The 20,485-nt window shown below is 38.8% G+C and overlaps 1 protein-coding gene across 1 annotated transcript in view; it reads right to left on the bottom strand.

Annotated features, from left to right (window-relative positions):
- The window catches only part of LOC107689032 (synaptotagmin-9-like), an 89,029-nt gene that overhangs the window by 7,811 nt on the left and 60,733 nt on the right, over nucleotides 1-20,485 (bottom strand). Inside the window, exons 4-6 of the mRNA XM_016486900.1 lie at nucleotides 4,902-5,022; nucleotides 2,882-3,053; nucleotides 590-719 (exon numbers count right to left, since the gene is read on the bottom strand). Coding sequence (XP_016342386.1) covers nucleotides 590-719; nucleotides 2,882-3,053; nucleotides 4,902-5,022 — 423 coding nt within the window. The remainder of the gene's footprint in view (nucleotides 1-589; nucleotides 720-2,881; nucleotides 3,054-4,901; nucleotides 5,023-20,485) is intronic.

The raw sequence follows: 20,485 nt of genomic DNA, 5'->3' as shown, positions 1-20,485 counted from the left end.
AACACCATCCCTACAGTCAAGCACGGAGGTGGAAACATTATGCTTTGGGGCTGTTTTTCTGCTAAGGGTACAGGATGACTTCACCACATTGAGGAGCAAATGGACGGGGCCATGTACTGTAAAATCCTGGACGAGAACCTCAGCCAGAACACTGAAGATGGGTCATGGATGGGTCTTCCAGCATGACAATGACCCGAAACATACCGCCAAGGCAACAAAGGAGTGGCTCAAGAAGAAGCACATTAAGGTACTACAACTACAACTACAAAAAAAACGTCTTACCTCTGTGCTTGCCAACAAGGGTTTCTGCACCAAGTAGTAAGTCATGTTTTGCTTGGGGATCAAATATTTATTTCACTTACTGAAATGCAATTCAATTTCTAACCTTTATATAATGTGTTTTTTCTGTATTTGTTGGTTGGTATTCTGTCTCTGTACGTTAAAATAAACCTACCATGAAAATTACAGACCCTTCATTTCTTTGTAACGGGGCAAATTTATAAAATCAGCAGGGGATCAAATAAATATTTCCCCCACTGTAAATCTGACCTGAATTAACTTTTGAAAGAGAAAGTCCATGCATTCCTACCTCGATGAGAGGGTGCCAGTGTGCGATGGGTTTGCGTGGGTATGTCAACATTTCATTCCAATGTTCTCTGCCCAAACCCTCAGCATCATTACCTCCTCGGCACACACCAATGACCTCATTGTGACCTACACTGTGAAAAGAGAGAGCAAAATACGTGTTTACTTCATAAGACTACTTTTTGCAGAATCATTGCTGTAAAAATGCTGTCTGTATTATATATCTCCACTGCCCTTTCTATAAGGCTCACATACTGTACATCTTCATCAAGTGCAAATCAGAAATGTGTGTATACGTTGTGTGTTTTTTAATTTTAAAATATTTTAGATTATTTTAAGAGGAACTCAAAAAAGTCATCAGATTAATCATTATTTGTTTAATTTATAAAATGTTTCAATTTTGACAAATCAAAATTGCAATCTTTCCAAGTAGCTCCAACTACCAAGTAAAGTGTAAAGATCAAGGGAATTTGTCGAATGCTGTTACTAGAGAAAACTTTTTTAACTCATCTCTCAGTTAACAAACAAAAACGTTCACATTAACGAACATACAATGAAGTATAGCCTTAAAGTTCACAAGCATAAGGTACATCCAGTGCTGGATTGGTAATCGGGCATACCGGGCATCCTATATAAAGATCGCTTCACCCCAACTTCTTCCTCGTTGGCTTTTCCCATGTTTTCAAAAGATGATTATCAAGAACAGGCTTGCTCTGCGGTGAGTGATGCGGGCCAAAGAGCCAGGCAGGAGGAGGAGAGGAGAGTAGTTGAATTGGTAAAGTGCTTGATAGGGACTCGCAACGGAGGCAGGAATCTAACCTATCCTAATGTGTGTAAGCGGCTGCGAGTGTAGAATGCGTAAACACTTTTTAATAAAACGTAAATTCGTCCCCCGCGATTTTTTAGCCAAGTCAAGTCAAGTGTGTTCATAGAGGTTTCCAAGGGCCAATGCGAATAAAGCTAGATTTAAATAAAAAAAGACACGATATTGTCGGACCTGACGTTTTATTCTTATCCAAAACAAGATGTGATACATAGGCTACATGCATACACTACCAGTCAAAAATGTTTGAACAGTAAGAAAGATCCAATAGAAAGATCCAGAGATCAGCATTCATATGAAATAAAAAGCTTTTGTAACATTATACATATACCATTCAAAAACTTGGAGCCAGTATTTTTATTTTATTTTTTATTTTATTTTTATTTTTTTGTTAAATTATATAAATTAATACTTTTATTTAGCAAGGATGCTTTAAATTGATCAAAAGTGACGATAAAGACATTTATAATGTTACAAAAAAAATTATATTTCAGATAAATGCTGTTCTTCTGAACTTTCTATTAATCAAAGAAACCTGAAAAATTATACTCTTCTTCTACTGTTTTCAACATAATAATAATAATAATAATACATGTTTTTGGAGCAGCAAATCCGAATATTTGAATGATTTCTGAAGGATCATGTGACTGGAGTAATGATGCTAAAAATTCAGCTTTGAAATCGCAGGAATAAATTACATTTTGAAATATATTCAAATAGAAACAGTTATTTTAAATAGTAAAAATATTTCACTATATTACAGCTTTTGTTGTATTTTGGATCAAATAAATGCAGGCTTGGTGAGCAGAAGATAATTCTTTAAAAAACATTAAAAATCTTACTGTTCAAAAACTTTTGACTGGTATAGTATATATATATCGAAGTGGTGATGGGCCGCCTGGACCAAAAAATGCCAGGGTCGATTTTTTGTCCCAGTCCAGCCCTGGGTACATCCTTCATTTTTCTAAGTGTTGGCTTTGCTTACTAACCTTGTCCATGTAAAGTTATTTCCATGAATAACATCTCAGTATTAAACAACCCAAACAATGCTAAACTTACCAATAAATAAATGAATAAAAAGTGAATGAGAACACAGAGAATATTCTAATTCTAAAGCAAAGATATGCCTTTAAATTATATTCCTCAAAGTTACAAATCACATTTGACACATAAAAGTGGAATAATCTTTAGAATATATTTTGAAGGTGAAAAAAATTAAACAATAGAATACCATGTCCCATAGAGTTCCATTGTAAGGATGAAGGATGAGTCAAAATAAATTTCTGGTAATCAACAGCATTTTACAGATGCTGTGCACAGAGCTTAACTTGTTTTGAAACGTGAACATTGCTTAAAAATTAGAAAGAAAAAAAATAATAAGAAGAAATAGCAACAAAGCAATCATCTTTTATTTCAATTGATACCCTTATACAATGTGTCTATAATGGGCAGAAAGGACACAAAAGACCTCACCGGTCATAGTCCATAACAGCTATGAGAAGGCTGATTTGGTCAATGTTCTCTGGAGGGACATCAAACACTATGGCCTCATTGTACACAGGGTTTAATGTGTTCCTCTTGGTGGAGGTTTTTCTTTTCTTCAGTCTCCGTCCATCACACATCAGAGAAACTTTCACATAAGGATCTAAGAAAAGAGTCCAAGTGAATAGTGAAAATATGTAATGTTATCATATTAAGAATATTACAAAAAATAAAATTAAATTGGCTGAGAGCCTTTTCCAGGTGTGCAATATTCTGTATAAATAATACTGTGTGAGAATGTAGTTGTTTAGACTTCAAATATGTGTTTTTGAAATAAAGATAGCATCTATTTGAAAATTTGCTTCAACGTTTTCGTAGATGTGAGCTCCAGGGCGTCAGCGTCATGAACCAGCCGAGAGCAGACGTACCTAAGCCAGTTCTTCTGGAATTTACTGCTGGCTCTGATGTCTAAATAGCTGTTAAACATGAGATAGAATGTGTTTTGGGTAAATCTAATGGGCAGTCTTTGGTCTCATTAATCTATGTTTTGTTCCAGAGCAAATAGTTTTGGCTGAAGGCAAATGCTCATAACGTTATAAATTATGCCTTTGTACTTTTGACTGATATGCCTGGCAACTTTTATGATGGCTGTTGTTGTTGTTAAATAGTATTTTTCAATAAATAATATTTTATACAAATAATAGTAGCATTTAATAGTAGTATTTAGTGTTGATAAAAATTTGATTTGTTACATTATTCCGCCATTAGATGGCTGCAAGAGACTGTTTTATGTGTGAGTCAGCAGTTAAGACTTTTATATTGAAGGAGACTGAAACAGGGTTGTAAACAAGGAAGTTATTTTCACTTTCAACAACACCTTGAAAGATGCAGCCAACAAATGAACTGAGCAGCGCTGTCATCGGAAATCACCCTTAACAGATTGAAAGACAAATATATCGCTTTCCTCAGTGGACATTCAAAGTAATGTTTTATTCTGAATATGAGACTGAGCTGAAGAATGAATGCTGTAGCAGATGCAGGTAATCACACTCAGTCCATCTCTCTCTCATAATACTCTACTCTAAATAATACAGTGAACTTTTAATACAGTAATACAATAAGCTTTCAGTGAAGCAACTCAACGTTTCTTCGTTACTAGTTCTAAAGTGACATTTTCGAATTAGTAACATAGGCTTGGGCTCAGCTGTTAAACTGACAAACTGAGATTTGAATCCATGGCAGAGGCTTTTTAAAGACACTCTGTTGTTGTTTTCTCTTTTTTATTTACACACTTGTGCCATCAAACTGTTGTATAAACACAATGTCACACTCGTAGCTGTGCGATAGATATGGCTGTATATCAGCACGCTGTGTATTACCTACGGCCAAATATATCATTATAATCATTTAAGGCCATAACCTTTTATCCACAGTTCCCTTTTGAACACAAATTTAAGGAATGACCAGAGATGGCAAAGGTACACACATCCTTCATTCAAGCAGAAGTACAAATACTCATGTTTAAAAAGACTCTGGTAAAAGTTGAAGTACTGACCACTGACACTTTTTCACTCAAGTTAAAGTAAAGATGTATGTGCTCTGGCATGTACTTTAGTAAAGAGTAGCAATTACTACTACCTGTTTTAGTGTCACTCTGGTAACTGTACCTCACAACATATTAATACATTAATACAAACGAGCTTACATTACACCAGCTTAAAACTTTATCTAGCCTCTTACATATCCTACCATTAGTTGCAAATCCTCTAAAGCTATTTTGTTAAGGAGAAAAAAAGAAAGGTAATATGCAGGGGTGTGAAGTAGCGAATTACAAATACTCACGTTAAGTAGTTTTTTAGACAAGTACTTTTACTCTACTCACACTACATTTTTTGGAAGGTAATGGTACTTTTACTTGAGTATATTTTTTCAGTACTCTTTCCACCACTGGTAATATGTCATTTCAAACTGTAAATCCAGGTATATAAATAAAACCTGAATCTGCTCATACCTGAAGCTCCAGTGATGTCCATGGCTTTCAGATTTCGTGCTTTGATCATAGTGATGGTCAGTCGTCCGGCAGTGGGCAGATAGCATAGAGAAAACATCAAATCCCCCAGATCCACATTGTCCTGGTAACAGAAACAAGATTTATTTACTCACATTTACTGTTCTACCTGTACAATAAACACCTTCATTCATATCAATTACTGTTTGATTCTGTTATTTATTCATGCATTTGTTCATGTATTCACTCTTTCATTGAAAATTGTGCAGACCATGGTAAATATAGATTACATGGAGTTCACCAAGGAAGAAGCTGCCACCTTCTTATGAATTTTTTCATGCCACTTTGGATCATATCAGAACAACACTAATGCCAGCAACATTAAAAAGTAACAGCCGTGTTATCACTTGCTCTGGAAATAACTTAGCCGAGAATGTGAGATGAGCTTTTCTAACACCTATTCATTTGAACTTCACAATGATGGCTTACCTCCAGTCTGCTGAAAAAGGAGGATTTAACTGACAAGATTCATCTAAACCTGACCATCAGCTCACTGCAATATGAACTTCACCAACATTGTTTAGATTGACAGAACCCAGAAATGGCAGAAAAGAGATGTTATGCTGATTGGTGTCTCCAAGTAATTCAAAACTGCCTGATATACTGAAGGACAGTTGGATATTAAGCAAAGATAAATAGATTTGTATTTTGAAATGTGTGAGTATTCTTGCTGTGGTGATTTGAATGTTCAAAATTATGTTTCATTTTTACATGCCATTTACGGCAATAACAGACCACAGTAATAGACCACTGTGAGAATGAACGAATGAATGAATGAACATCCCACAGACAAACAATGGATCAGCAGTCTGCATAAGCCGTTATTGAGCAAACAAGCAGACAACAGAAAATGTATGTGATCAGAATTGCATTAAATCAAAAGTATAGGTTATTTAATACAAAAAACACAACACACATTAGTTATAACATTGCTTTCTATAATAGATTACTTGCTACTAGTGCCTCTGTGGAAAAGGCAAAAAATTGAGTTGGTTTCAAATTGACTTTTCCTCAAAAATAGTCCACACTGTAGTAGTCTCTTAACTCTTGATTTTGGAACAGAGGGTATCCAAGGATGAGACTAGCATCTGTCAGACGCTATATTCCTTTTTTTTTTAATAATGGGTTTTACCTATCATGTCTAAATAGTCAGTATACAGGGTGCAAAAAAAAAAAAAAAGGAGGTGTTCTGGGCGGCAATGAGATATTATGAGTTCATATCTGATGCTCCATTGTATGCCTGAGGCTCATGCTGATGATAACCAGGGGTCGTGCTGGTTGTGACAGTAAAAGGTCATTCTAGTGCTGTGATGGGTTTTGTAGAGGATCTGAGAAGCTAGTAGTGGTGGGCAAAGGGGAAAAAAAAAAAAAAAAGGAGGTGTTCTGGGCGGCAATGAGATATTATGAGTTCATATCTGATGCTCCATTGTATGCCTGAGGCTCATGCTGATGATAACCAGGGGTCGTGCTGGTTGTGACAGTAAAAGGTCATTCTAGTGCTGTGATGGGTTTTGTAGAGGATCTGAGAAGCTAGTAGTGGTGGGCCAAGCGAGGCTTCATGAAACACTGAAACAGTCGAAGCAAATGTACAAATTTTGAAGTATTGCTCTGAAATAGCATTGACAATGAATCAGTTAAGCGAATTGACAAATTATAAGGTATATGTTGTGCTTGTCATTCCACCATGTGTGTTGGGGGAGTGGTTAGTGTGCACACTTGGCATGTTGTCAGAACCTGTCACTTAAGGTTTGAATCCCGGGTGAAGCATGTATATAATTATAATAAATGTTTGAAGGTTGTGTTTTTATTATTCTGTTCTTGTAATGTGTTGTAACATCTCTTTGACAACTGAATGAATTAATTGTGAATATGTTATAAATCTTAGTCACGTGACATGGGTGTTTCGAATCTCACTTCGGAGCAGTGTTCTGCGCTTCGGGATCTCGACACCGTGTCGAAACATCAGTTTCGCGTCAGCCATCCCTAGAAGCTAGTGGTCCTGCCATTTAGAAATGGTAAACAAATGCTGAAGGGCAACTGCTACTCTTCTATGATGATATTTCATAGACATATTGCCTGGCTTACTAAAGACATTAACATGTATTTTTCAATGCAAATATGATCAACATTTCATGTATAGCGAGAACATACTACAAGTGTTATTAGAAGATCCATCTGGATAAATTAGTCACTTTCAGGCAACATATCTTCATCATTTACTAGTAAATGAGAGTCATGCTCTCACAAAACTATTGTGAAACTTAAATTCCATAAAAGTACCAACGGGAGTGTAAAGTTCTGTGTGATCTAATGACAGTCTGCAAATAAACAAACACAGATGCAGCCAGATCATTTCCATAATGACCAACACAATCTATCAAGAGCAGCACAAATTAGCATAAAGTCGCAAACAAGCAAAGCCGATGAAAATCAGGGGCCTCATTTATAAAACATGCGTACAGACAGATATGATATTAGAGTGTGTGTATGCTAAAATTGAAGAGCTTGAAAAAAGTCCACACACTCAAACATCAAAGAGTCACAAGCGAGATGAAAACAATATAAGCAATTTACTGAATGAAACAAGGCAAACGTTTCGGTCACATGTTGACCATTTTCAATGCCAAGCTGACAATGTTAGAACTAGGAGCCATCTTAATTTGAGGAATCACATGATAATTAAAGAGATCACATGATCACTAAAAAAAATGATCATGTGATCGCTTTAATTATCATGTGATATTGATCATGTAATCTCTTTAATTATCATGTGATTCCTCAAATTAAGATGGCTCCTAGTTCTAACATTAGGTGCGTTTGACTTGAAGCACCGCTACAGACAGCAGTCAACGAGAGTAGCCGCTTGCAGTCGGGGGTGGAGTTGAAAACGGAGCCATCAAGCCGGACACTTTCTGCTCCCGTTAGTGACGCTCGCGCGGTGTTTGCATACTCTATCACAGATGAAGTGAATTAAATGCAATATCTGTCAAATACACAGACGTTTCAGAAACGTTTTCATGAGCTACAGAAACACTTTTTATATACTGCTTAATACAGCGCCATCTGTTCAAGAATAATGTTCAACGTAAATATATACTATTTAAATACTAATAAAGTGGGGGTATATATGCTTTCATGATAAACGTGACTCAATATAACATTGCGACTACAGTAAAAAAGCTTTTAATGTTCTAAAAACACAGATTTATGAGCAGTATTGGATTTGAAGATGTTAGAAACACACGTCATTGTTGTCATGTGGTGAATTTGGCCAATCGTGAAACAGCTGTGTCGTCATCAGCACTCCTGCAGTCGCTCTGAAAAAGCTGCGCCAGCTGAGTCAGCCAGCTGCTCTTGAAACGATATCGTGGTACTTTGATGCCACACGTGACAGTGACGTAGTGTCGGCGCCGGTTCAAGTCGGACAACATTTCTAACCGGCATGCACTGCTTCAAGTCAGCCGCCGATCGGTTTGCGCGGCGCCGCATGAAGTCGAACGCACCTATTGTCAGCTTGGCATTGAAAATGGTCAACATGTGACCGAAACGTTTGCCTTGTTTCGGTTTATTGTTTACATCATGTTGTGCCAATGTTACAACAATTTTTGGGATACCACGATCAAAACTTTGTGATTTAAACAGTTTGGTGTTGGATATTCATGCAATTATGGTGAAAACCAATCACATTTGTGTGTTCAAAAAATAAAGAAATGCTTATATTTCTTCACTGGCCAATGGAGCGAACCTACCTCGTGACGTCACACGCTGTGGAATTGCAAGATGGCGGCGCCCTTGCTCCAAAAGCGATAACAAAACATCCTTTTTCCTTTTAAATGGTTACATTAATTCTGTTTATTATATTTATTTATTTTTTTAATTAAAGTGGAAATCAGTTTAGTAAATAATGTAAACTTGACTAACTGCTTCACTTCACTTTAAGACACAACTATGTTTATTTGAATACCATCAAGCATGTCTACGCTTTATTTTTTCATGTTTCTTTACTGTGCGTCAGAACAACCGGCATTGTAGTCTACTCTCCCAAGATCAGGAAACAGTCCTCCATAAAATGCGCTGCACACATCTTAATATTTGGGTTGAGCTGTTCTGGAACAGTGTTGTAAATACAACTTAACCACTGATTTCTAGTCGTGTCCTTCCAAAAGAGCCAGCATGGATCATCTCTAGGCATGACGAAGCGGATATCGTCCTCTTTTGGAAGGCCAAACAAAGTAGTTTCACTTTCACAACGAAACACATGGCAACAACAATACTACAGCGAGAATCAAAGTTACGCCTTCTTTCTTTGCGTGAACATTTGGGCGGTGTTATGCAAATCTTCCCACATAGTGATGTAGACATGTGGGGGCGTGTTAGAACGAGCCGTTTTATAGGCGTGGATGACTCTTAACTTTTATAAAGAATATATCTTTGGATTTGAGACTTTAGTCTTTGCAACTTTACAGATCTTCTTTATGCATCAAGAGCTTGTAACACTCCAAAGAGAAAGGAAAAATTGAAATCGCATCATATGACCCCTTTAAAACGGTTGCATTAATCGTGTTTTATATATATATATGACATATGAACATATGAAATTAGAAGAAATATGGATCAATATATTGGATATATTGTCTAGTGTTAGGGTTAAATAATGTTTTTTATAAGTTGTTCAAGGAGGGGAAAGAACATCTCTTTATCTTATGTGTGTATCTAACTCCAGTATTAGCCTAGTAAATGTAATGACACTGTTTCTTGCACTTCAAATGATTGCTTGTATATATTGTTTATATTTTTGTATTTTCAATTTTTTTATTTTTTTATTTGTATTAAATACATTTCTCACACCAGTATTTTGTATTTTAAATTAAATACATTTGATGAGCAAGTATTTGTAATTTGTAACAAAATACTTTTTTGGTGTATTTGTGCCCTTCTCTGCTTATTAACATGCTTATTATTAACATATTTGCTGTTTCTTAGTACTTATAAAGCACATATTCTGCATGACCATATTCTACATCCCTAATCCTACCCATTAACTAAACTTAACAACTACCTACTATTAATAAGCAGTAAATTAGTTGTTTGAGGCAAAATTCGTAGTTGATTTTTTGTTAATAGTGAGAATTAGAGCTTAAAATAAAGTGTGACCAGTGTTTCTTGCCGCTCGCCATTCTCAATTAAATGATTTGGACATTAACTGGTGCTCTATATGTTAATTACATTAATTATTTGGCATTTACAAGCCAGAGATCTGAAACCATTCAGCTGCTCACAATTTCAAGATCATTTAGAATTTATAAGCTTCAAATCTGAAAGAGAGGCATACGCATGTTTTTTTTTTGTTTGTTTGGTTTTGTGCGTACGTTCATTCTGTTAATCACACGTATGCACATTTGAGAAATGATTGTAAGATCAAATGTAGGACAGTTTCGAATGCATGATCTACTAACAACACAGCCACAGAATGGGTTAAGACGCAAATATTAGTAAGCAGACTACCGCAAACCTTAGCAAAATTATTTTGCATAATTCATTTAAATACACTCTTCCCATAATTTTTGCATCTGAAAGGCAGACTCCAAGAACTGTATATACAATAAGTTTAGCCACAAAATAACACTATTTTTCCATTTCTAATTTTTCACAGAGTGTCCTTAGTAAATCCAGGTGTTTTTTCTTTTTTTTAAACACACACAAAAATATAGTTTACATTGGTGCAAGCTATTAGTAAATTTTACTACAGAACATTTTGAACTCAGCAGCAAAGTTTTATAATATAATATAATATAATATGTTCATTGCTTATGCACTTTAAAAACTGCTGTTTACTAGACTCCAGATTGGTATTGCTGAGACGTCTGGCAGAACAGAGTGGGTTTGGATGAATCATTTCTATAATTCATTGATATTATAATATCAATAATATTATAATTATATTGATATTATAATTATAATATCGATCCGTTAAAGGATTGTTAGGCTGCATTAATGAGGTCAACCGGAACACTTCCCATAACACCCAATGTACTCACTACATCGTAAGAAGAATGGCATCTACGCTAATATTAGTTTCTTTCATTCTTATTCTGAGGTCACCGTAGCCATACAGATCCAGTCTGTATGCAGATCAGATGGTGGATCAGCACCTAGAGATGACCTCTAAAGCCCTCAATGTCAGCAGACACCATGTCAACTAGATGCGCCCCAGAGACAGATCCCCTGCAAAGACTTCGTCACCTCGACAACCATCAGCACATGACCATGGGAACCAGACAAGTCCTCTCCTCCTGTGTTGCAGGCTGGAATTAAACCACACCATGCTGGTGTCGTCTGGCCAGAGGAGAACTGGTCCCCCAACTGAGCCTGGTTTCTCTCCCATTTCTGTCACCGATGGAGTTTTGGTTCCTTGCCACTGTCGCCTTAGGCTTGCTTAGTTGGGGAGGCTTGACTGATTGCACAGACACTATTGGAAGAGAGCTGAACTGGATGATGACATCACTGAATCATCAATGAACTGACTTTAGCTGGAAAAATGACTCTGTTATTGTCTTGCATTATTGACAATATATTTTCCTGTCTAACACTGTAAAGCTGCTTTGACCAACCAGTATTGTATAAAGCACTATACAAATAAAGTAAAGGTAAAATCAGAATTTGGCCTACGATGGCAGATTCTTCTGCCTGGTCTCATGGCAAACACGTACCTGGGGGCACGTTTTCGTGAGACGCGAAATATATACCAATAAGTATGTACATACGTACATACTGCAGTTTCCAAAAGAAATGAACACTAGAGGCAGTAAAATTCCGACAGCTTTTATTCCTTTTCACACAAATTTACAGAGTTTCGATTAATAAAGCGTAATTTTCGCACAATTACTTGAAGAATATTATGTTATGACTTCAAAAAAAAATGTAATATGCTGGGAGATTTGAAAATTGATGCATTTGAATGTTAGCATCACACATATTCAGCTTCAGATCTATGGGTTTTTATATACGGTAGGTTTTTTCGGCAGCTCACGGAGTACGGAGACGTACTTGAGAGGCGAGGAGCACTGGTAATCGAATCCCGTGTAACTAACTTGACAAAACAGTTCAAATCTGCATATAAGGAAGTTCAAATGGCACGGGTGCATCAACAAATGCGTTTTATATCAGTTTTGCATTCGTTAACACTATCGGGTAGGTTTAGTGTGGGGTTTGCTGTAGGGCATATTTCCAACACAATAGAGCATTAACTTTTAGCAACCAGTCCCTGGATAATTGAATTCTGAACCGCCGCAATACGTACCTGAAGCAATGTAATAAAAACACAGCAATACGTACCTATATCAACATAATAAAAACGTGCCAGGGTTCACGTATTGAACCTGTGTTTTAGTGCCACTCAGTGGACATTTCTCTTTGAAACTGCAGTGAAACGTGCAGTAAGGTACGTAAAAACGGTGTTGCAGAAAAGTATCCAGAGGTACATATTTTTATGAGACCAGGTTGAGATTCTTTCTGAAGCTGAATTCATTGTACACTTGTAGACGTAAAAAAGCTGACTGTTTACTGGAACTTGTGACAAAAGTAGTACAATTAGGGCTAGGCAATATCACTGTAAAATCTAACAAATGTGGTAACTTAATTATTTTTTGTTGACTTTACTTAAAGTGTGATTGTTGTTTACCTTACTGATGTACATCTGTCAAATCTTACTATTTGTGCTAAAATTCCTAGTTACTCAAATATCCCTAGTTAAGGTTACATGATTTGTTAGACACCGTGTCTACACTGGACGCAAACGGCACGACACGACACAAAATACTATAGAACCCATTATAATCAGTGATGCTGTCTACACTGGATGCGGCACGACACGACACAACAAATCCCTGACAGTAAACTGATGCCTCGTTCTATTTATAACGCAAAGTTCAAATGATTTACAACGGCCGCGTCCGGTGTAGAGACGGTAATGCCGTGCAAACCATGTGACCACTATAACCAATCACGTTTTGTTTTACAATCATGGCGGGAGCAGGTTCATTTTGCACCCCTGTAAGGGACTTAATTCTATGGACAATTTGTTCAAATTGAGCTTCAGTGCTGTTTGTGTGGTTAAAAAAAAATCATGTTTCAAAAAGATTGTTGGAGTGTAAGGCTTCTTTATATTTCCATAAGGATAGGTGAATGAGGATAAACTCAGGATTATGCACAATTTTTGAACATTCACAGATACTGAACATCATCACCCAGATAGCATTCGTCTGCAAGATATCTGTTAAAGATCGCTTAATCTGGAAAGCATCTTTTGTGTACAAACATCTGACAGATGTCTTTAAGACGTCAGTTTTACATACATTCTAAATCATAAACATCTTAAAGACATCTTCTAAACGTCTATTTCACATCTGATAGGAAATGCCCTGTAGACGTATTGAAGATGAGCAAACACTCTAAAAAATACGTCTTGCAGATGTAAATGCAGACGTCAAATAAACGTCTCTGTGATATATGTGTGCTATCAGGGCAGTAATACCCTCGCAACGCGTCCAAAGCAAATATAAATCTACTGCAATACTGTCTACACTGGACGAGGTGCAACACGATGAAGGACAAATGATTCGCACATTTGCTTTGATGCATCCAGTTGCAGTTATAGCTGTTGCAGCCTTTTAAAGCACAATCAAAAAGAGGTGCATCGCGGGCGCCCCCGTGGAGCCTGGCCGGGCTCTCTTTGGCCCTGCCGTCGCATTGATGCAGCAACGATGCGACGACAAAAAGAAGGAAGACGAGGCTTTCAAATTGTGCCTTCCCAGGAAGGCAGCTCCACGCCAGGTGCCCCCTGTGTGTTTGTCTAACCCCCCTGCCACGGAGACGGAGGGTATTTCTTGCAAGGCTCGGCCACCTTCCTCCCGAGGCTGCCCAGCCCAGGTGTTCAGTGGAAGTTGTGTGTTCTCCCCCCACATTCAGGGGGTCTGTTGTGAGGAAAAGTTCACAAGCAGTGTCACCACACCGCACATACTTTGTTCCCCTCACCCAAATAATAAAGGCTTCGGCCCCTGTGTTCCCCGACACAAAACACACACAAAACACAAAAAGCACAATAAGTTAATCAAATGAATTCATTTCAAGGGGAGTGCATCTCTCTACAGAGAGAGAACATCTCTCTGCAGAGAGAGCACACCTCTATAAACCCCTGCATGTCGCCTCTAGTCTGTCCACTAAATGGCGCCATTGCACCACAAATGAGCGAACAGGCCGAATTGCCAGCTCTAAGCAGTTTTCCGGTTTGTGTAGGAACTCTAGCGCAGTGTTTCCCAACCGGGGTGCCGCGGCACCTTTCGAGAGCAGGGGTGCCGTGTAAAAAATCCTTATCATATCGAAGTTAGAATTTCAAATATTGTGACAATTAATTTTGTAGGGTGCCACAAGTTTGTTAAAATTTCCAAAGGGTGCCGCGACTAAAAAAAGGTTGGGAAACACTGCTCTAGCGAATCATGTAACAGCCTGGCTGTCTGTGTCAGCTCCCGAATGGGTGATTCACACAATAACGAAGGGGTACAGACTTCAGTTTGCCAAAAGTGAAAACCCCCACATTTCAACGGAGTTATCTCTTATCATACAGAAGAGAGCTCTGCTCACATTCTGAAAGACGAAATCCCCTCCCTCCTCGAGAAAGGAGCGGTTCGATTGGTCCCTTCTCACTTACGCAGTCAGGGGTTTCACTCACGTTATTTCCTAATTCCAAAGAAGGACGGTTCCCTCCGTCCCATCTTGGATCTCAGGGTGTTGAACAAACATTTAAGGAAATACAGTTTCAGAATGTTAACACACGGGTCTCTATTACGCTCAATAAATCAGAGCGATTGGTTCACATCGATCGATCTGAAAGATGCTTTCTTGCACATAAGCATTTATCCTCTGCACAGGAAATTCTTTCATTTCTCCTACCAAGGCATGCGTTACGAATTCACGGTCCTCCCATTCGGTTTGGCTCTCAGCCCACCAACTGTCTATGCACGGAGGTGGGTCTGGCTCCGTTGAGAATAGCAGGTCTCAGGACTCTGTACGGTGCCCGAGAGAGCTCAACGCGCTGCAACTTCAGAAAACACATGCAAATAGAAAAAGCACCAGCACATCAAGAAAACATCTTCATCAGTTTGACAGCAGGAGCTGCAAATTCTCACAATGCAAACAAATAAAGAAACGCACTGTAAATGCTCACAACACAACCAAATAAAGGATTATATTTGCAGTGCATTTCTTTGTTTGGTTGTGTTGTGAGTATTTGCAGTGCGTTTCTTTATTGGGTTGTGTTGTGAGCATTTGCTGCGCGTGTGTTGTTAAATTGATGAAGTTGTTTTCTTGTATTGCAGGTGCTTTTTTTCTATTTGCAGTGCATTTCTTTGTTGGTTTGTGTTGTGAGCATTTGCAGTGCGTGTGTTGTCAAATTGATGAAGTTGTTTTCTTAATTTTCATGTGCTTTTTCTATTTGCAGTGCGTTTCTTTATTTGGTTGTGTTTGAGCATTTGCAGCGCGTGTGTTGGCAAATTGATGGAGTTGTTTTCTTAATTTGCAGATGCTTTTTCTATTTGCAGTGTGTTTCTTTATTTGGTTGTGTTTGAGCATTTGCAGCGTGTGTGTTGGCAAATAGATGAAGTTGTTTTCTTAATTTGCTGGTGTTTTTTTTTTTCTATTTGCAGCGTGTTGAGCTCTCTCGGCCACCGTAATTCTGACATATATAGACGATTGTCTAAATATAGCCGATTCAAGAAAGAAAGTGATGCAGAACACTGCCCGTGTGCTCGCTCACGTCACAGAGCTCGGCTTCAGAGTGATGTGAACAAGAGCAATTTCACTCCTGCCCAGAATGTGATATTTCTGCATCTGGAAATGAATTCCATTATGATGCGCACGCTTGTCGCAAGAGCGCATTCTCTCTTTCATGAATTGCCTCTCGCAGTTCAGGGAAGGAGCGTGGGTACAGTATCGCACGTGTCTCAGATTACAGGGCCTTGTGGCTTTCGGCTGTCCATGTCCTGCCTCTGGGCTTTCTGAGAATGAGGGTGTTCATGAAGTGGGTTTCATCTCTTCATCTCAGATCTTTGCCTCTCTGTCACAGTGACGTGCTCGTGTACAGCAGCACTGCAGCACTGGAGGAAGACAGAATTTTACACTCAGGGGACCCCCCCGGGGACCATCATGTTGCGGAAATCGAAACGACAGACGTGTCCTTAACAGGATGGGGAGCCACTCAGAAGGGCAGATTAATGAACGGTGTGTGGACGAGCACACTCCACTCAGTCCACATAAATTATTTGGAGCTCCTCACTGTTTGGAAGGCTCTGAAACATTTTCTGCCCTGCCTGCAGGGGCATCACGTGCTGGTGCGTTGCGACAACACCACAGCCGTGGCACATATCAACCGGCAAGGGGGGATGCGCTCCTCCAAGCTTCATGCTCTAGCTCACAAGCTGTTAGTATGGAGCACGCGGTATTTTCTGTCGTTATGGGCGACCCATGTCCCAGGCATTCTGAACAGGGGTGCAGACCTTTTGTCCCGGGGGAACCCACTCTACGGAGAATGGCGCCTCCACCCTCAGATAGTGGATCTGCTATGGAAGAGGTCCAAAATGCCCATTGTCCTATGCTCTTCTCGCTACGGGATGAGGCCCAATGTGCTGCTCTATGCTTTTCCTCTGCTCTGCCTGATATCTCCAACTCTGGTCAGGGTGAAAGAACAGAGCATGACTCTGATTTTGATAGCACCCAGGTGGTCCAAATCTTCATGGCTGGCAGAGATAGTTCCTCTTCTGTATGCACAGCCATGGCCCCTCCCATTACGCATGGACCTCTTGTCTCAAGTGAATGGGGAAATATACTACCCGCACCCAGACAGGGTAGCTCTCTGGGCCTGGCCCGTGAGAGGGCAAATTTAAACAGATTGGGGCTCCCCCCTCGTGTTGTTGCTACCATGCAGAATGCTAGAGCCTCCTCTACACGCTCCCTTTATGATTTCAAGTGGCGTGTGTTTGAGGAGTGGTGTGAGGGGCGTCAGCTGATATCATATCAGTACTCATTCGTTGACATTTTGGGTTTTTTGCAAGACCTCATCGATGGTGGTAAATCTTTCTATTAAGGTCTACTTAGAGGCTATCGCTGCATGTCATGTTGGGTTTGATGGCACTACGGTGGGGCAACAACCCCTTATTCGTAGATTTATGAAGGGCACACGCTGTTCTCTTACAGTCACTAGAAGAGCAGCTCCAGGATGGGACTTCTCCATGGTGCTGGAGGCTTTGTCTCAACAGCTGTTTGAGCCCCTGGGAAATATTCCCCTGAAGCTTCTGTCTTTCAAGACAGCTCTGCTCCTGGCCTTGGCATCAGCCAAACGTGTCAGTGATTTGCACGCAGTCTCTGTTCACCCCTGTTGCATTCATTTCTCTCTCAGTGGAGATAAGGTTTTTCTCAGGCCTAACCCGGCCTTTATGCCTAAATGCTTCCCAGCTTTCACGTGTGAGGTGCTTGAGCTTTCAACTTTTCACCCTCCTCCATTCTCCTCTGCCGGAGGATCAGAGGCTGAATGCTTTGTGTCCTGTTCATGCCCTGCGGGTTTACATTGACAGGACCAGCCCTTTCAGGAGGAGTGATCAGCTTTTCATTTCTTGAACAAAAATAAAGAATAGAAAAATAATAGAGCAAGCTAGTGTTAGAGGCCTTTTTTGCTTTTGTTAATTGTATAATAAATAAAAAGAAAATAAAGATAGAATACAAAAAGATTAGAGAAGCAAGTGCTATTATTATTTATTTTTTTTAAGAAAACAAGCAGTTAGTAAATAAATAGAGTGCAAGTCTAAAAGGGGCAATTTTTTTTAATATATAAAGAAAATAATTAGAATAGAGAGTGCTAGAGTTAGAGGGTCAAATAAAGATGGAAGAGATGTGTTTTTAGCCGATTCTTGAAGATGGCTAAGAACTCAGCTGCTCGGACTAAGTTGGGCAGGTCATTCCACCAGGAGGGAACATTTAATTAGACTATGTATATATATGCTTCCAGCATTATGTGTGTTGTCAGGTTTTGTATGCATGTTACCGCATGTCATGCTTTTATGGCCGGTATTGCATGCCCACTTTGTGAGGGGTCAGATACTTGGTTACGTGTCTAGCACCGCCTTCCAGGAGACCGTCCTCTGGCTTACAGGGCCTCGCTGTGAGTGTACTGGGCAACCGGGGAGCTGTCCATATCTGCCATAGGTTGATCTTGAACATGAGATGATGAAAGAGAACAATAGGTTACTGTTCGTAACCCCGGTTCTCTGAAACATTGAGTGGAGAGATCCATCAAGTTTGCCCAGCTTGCTGCACGAGAAGCAAATATGCTCACTGAGGAAAGGTAGTGCGTGTTGGGACTTTATGCGCTCAGTGAAGGAGCGGTCCCTTACCTGCTATTGGGCACGCGCTCCTGTCTGTCAAGCCAGACTTGGTGCAATTGGATGCGTCTGCAGAAGTCAGGTACGGATGCCCTTCCCATAGGTGGATCTCTCCACTCGATGTTTCAGAGAACCGGGGTTACAAACTGACTGTAAAGCAAAACATGATTGGTTATAGCGAGAATGTGCTACGACTGGTCAACGAATCATGTCAAAAAATGTGGCTGTTATCTGATATCTTGAGTAGACAGTGGGTGGAGTCCACGCATTTGTGGATTGTCAGCGTCTTGATGCAAGAAATGTTTCAAAATCCACAAATGCGAACAGCAATCCACAAATGCTCAGAAAGCTATTCACAAATGTACGGGGAGCGATCCACAAATGTATGCAGCGATCAACAAATGCACAGGATGCAATTCACAAATAAATGCCAAGCAAAATTGTGTTTGTGACATAAAAATATATTTGTGAATTTAATTAATGTTTGTGAAACTCTCAATATTTATTTGTGGCTCTTTACTATTTATTATTCATTTATTTGTGGATTTATCAATGTTTAATTTTTGTTATTCTCTTTACATTTATTTGTGGATCACAATCTATTTATTTGGAATTATGCAACAATTCTTGAACAATTGTTTTATTTTTTAAAAGCTGATCAAAGACATAAACAAAACTTTACCGCTTAGCAGTAAATGATGAATAAAGTCACTAATGTACACCTTCTTTTTTAAAACTTGAAGTCTTTTAATAACCAGCCGTTGTTTATATATTCCCAGTCATTTTATTTGGGCTCAGATTTGGCCCAAATCAACAGCTAAAGTGTGGCCCAGAGTATTATGTGTGTTTGGCGGCCCAGAACTAGTCCACATATTTTTAGTCAGAACTGAAACAAAACAGTGCCATGAAGTGAGCCATATAATAAAACAGATGTGGCCCAATGGTATTCTTGTGTGGTTGAGTTCTGTAAAAGGCTGACGGCCCTTACATAGCCCACAAATGGCTGATACACCAAAAGCCATTATTTAACCATATTTACGCCACATCTATTTTTTTTTTTTTTAAATACTCAATACACAGAAAATCTTAAACACATCTTAAACTAACACAAAAAAAAAAAGATTCACAGTCATTTTTTATTTTTATATTTTAATATATTATTTTAATAACAGAATTACAATACGGATGATAACAGAAGTGTGCCATGTTGTAAATGTCAAATGAGTGAATACATGTACAATAATTGATACTTTTAGAAAGTATTGCCAGTCTTTCTCACTCACAGTCTGTCAGGAAAAAGGAGAGAAAAAAGAACATTAGTGTACCATAATTAGTATCATACATTAGATACTATTCGAATATTAAGACGTGCACGTATTATTAATGACTGCAAATCAACACTGCACAATTCCCTTTTTCTACCACCTAAGACACGAATGCTGCTGTGTAGCAATTTTTAAATAAAGAAAACAGTTCATCTAATAGCACGCTATTTTTAGATATAATACTTAATAATATAAATAATAATAAAAACATTAGGGGTGTAACGGTACACAAAAATGTACCTTGTACATTGCTTGTACTTGCGATATGTCACGCCACATCAAAGAGCGTCAAAACGACATTTATCGTTTGAATTTCCTGATAAAAATGTTTTGTATCGAAAATAAGTACTAAATAAATACAAAGCTTATTGCGATTATTGGACAGGAGTTAATGTATTAGTGAAGTTGTATTCACGCATGAGAACTGAAACGGGTTAAGTTCCGCACATGCAGTGGTTAAAACAACACTGTATTTGTGTGCTACACATACCGAACCGAGCGCATTTTTTTCTGTACGAATAAGTATACATGACCAAGATGGCGGCACATACACATCGCAAGGCTCGGCGTCTCTCCAGTTTTTTGTATTTTGTATTTTGTAGTATTTTTCCTGCTCATCTCGGGCCTGTTCGCACTGAACAGCTTTGCTTTAACATCTTACACCCGACAGGAGCTTTTGGATATTGGTGTGCACTTTTCCAACAGTTTTATCACCAATCCTCGACTCATCCCTGAGATCTCCAGACCACCCGAGACTACGCACTCTACCCGGCCG

Source organism: Sinocyclocheilus anshuiensis, unplaced genomic scaffold (assembly GCF_001515605.1).
Source record: "Sinocyclocheilus anshuiensis isolate Anshui unplaced genomic scaffold, SAMN03320099.WGS_v1.1 scaffold866, whole genome shotgun sequence".
Lineage (NCBI taxonomy): Eukaryota > Metazoa > Chordata > Actinopteri > Cypriniformes > Cyprinidae > Sinocyclocheilus > Sinocyclocheilus anshuiensis.
The sequence above is the reverse complement of the archived record's forward strand: the minus strand, read 5'-3'. Positions and strand labels throughout refer to the sequence as shown.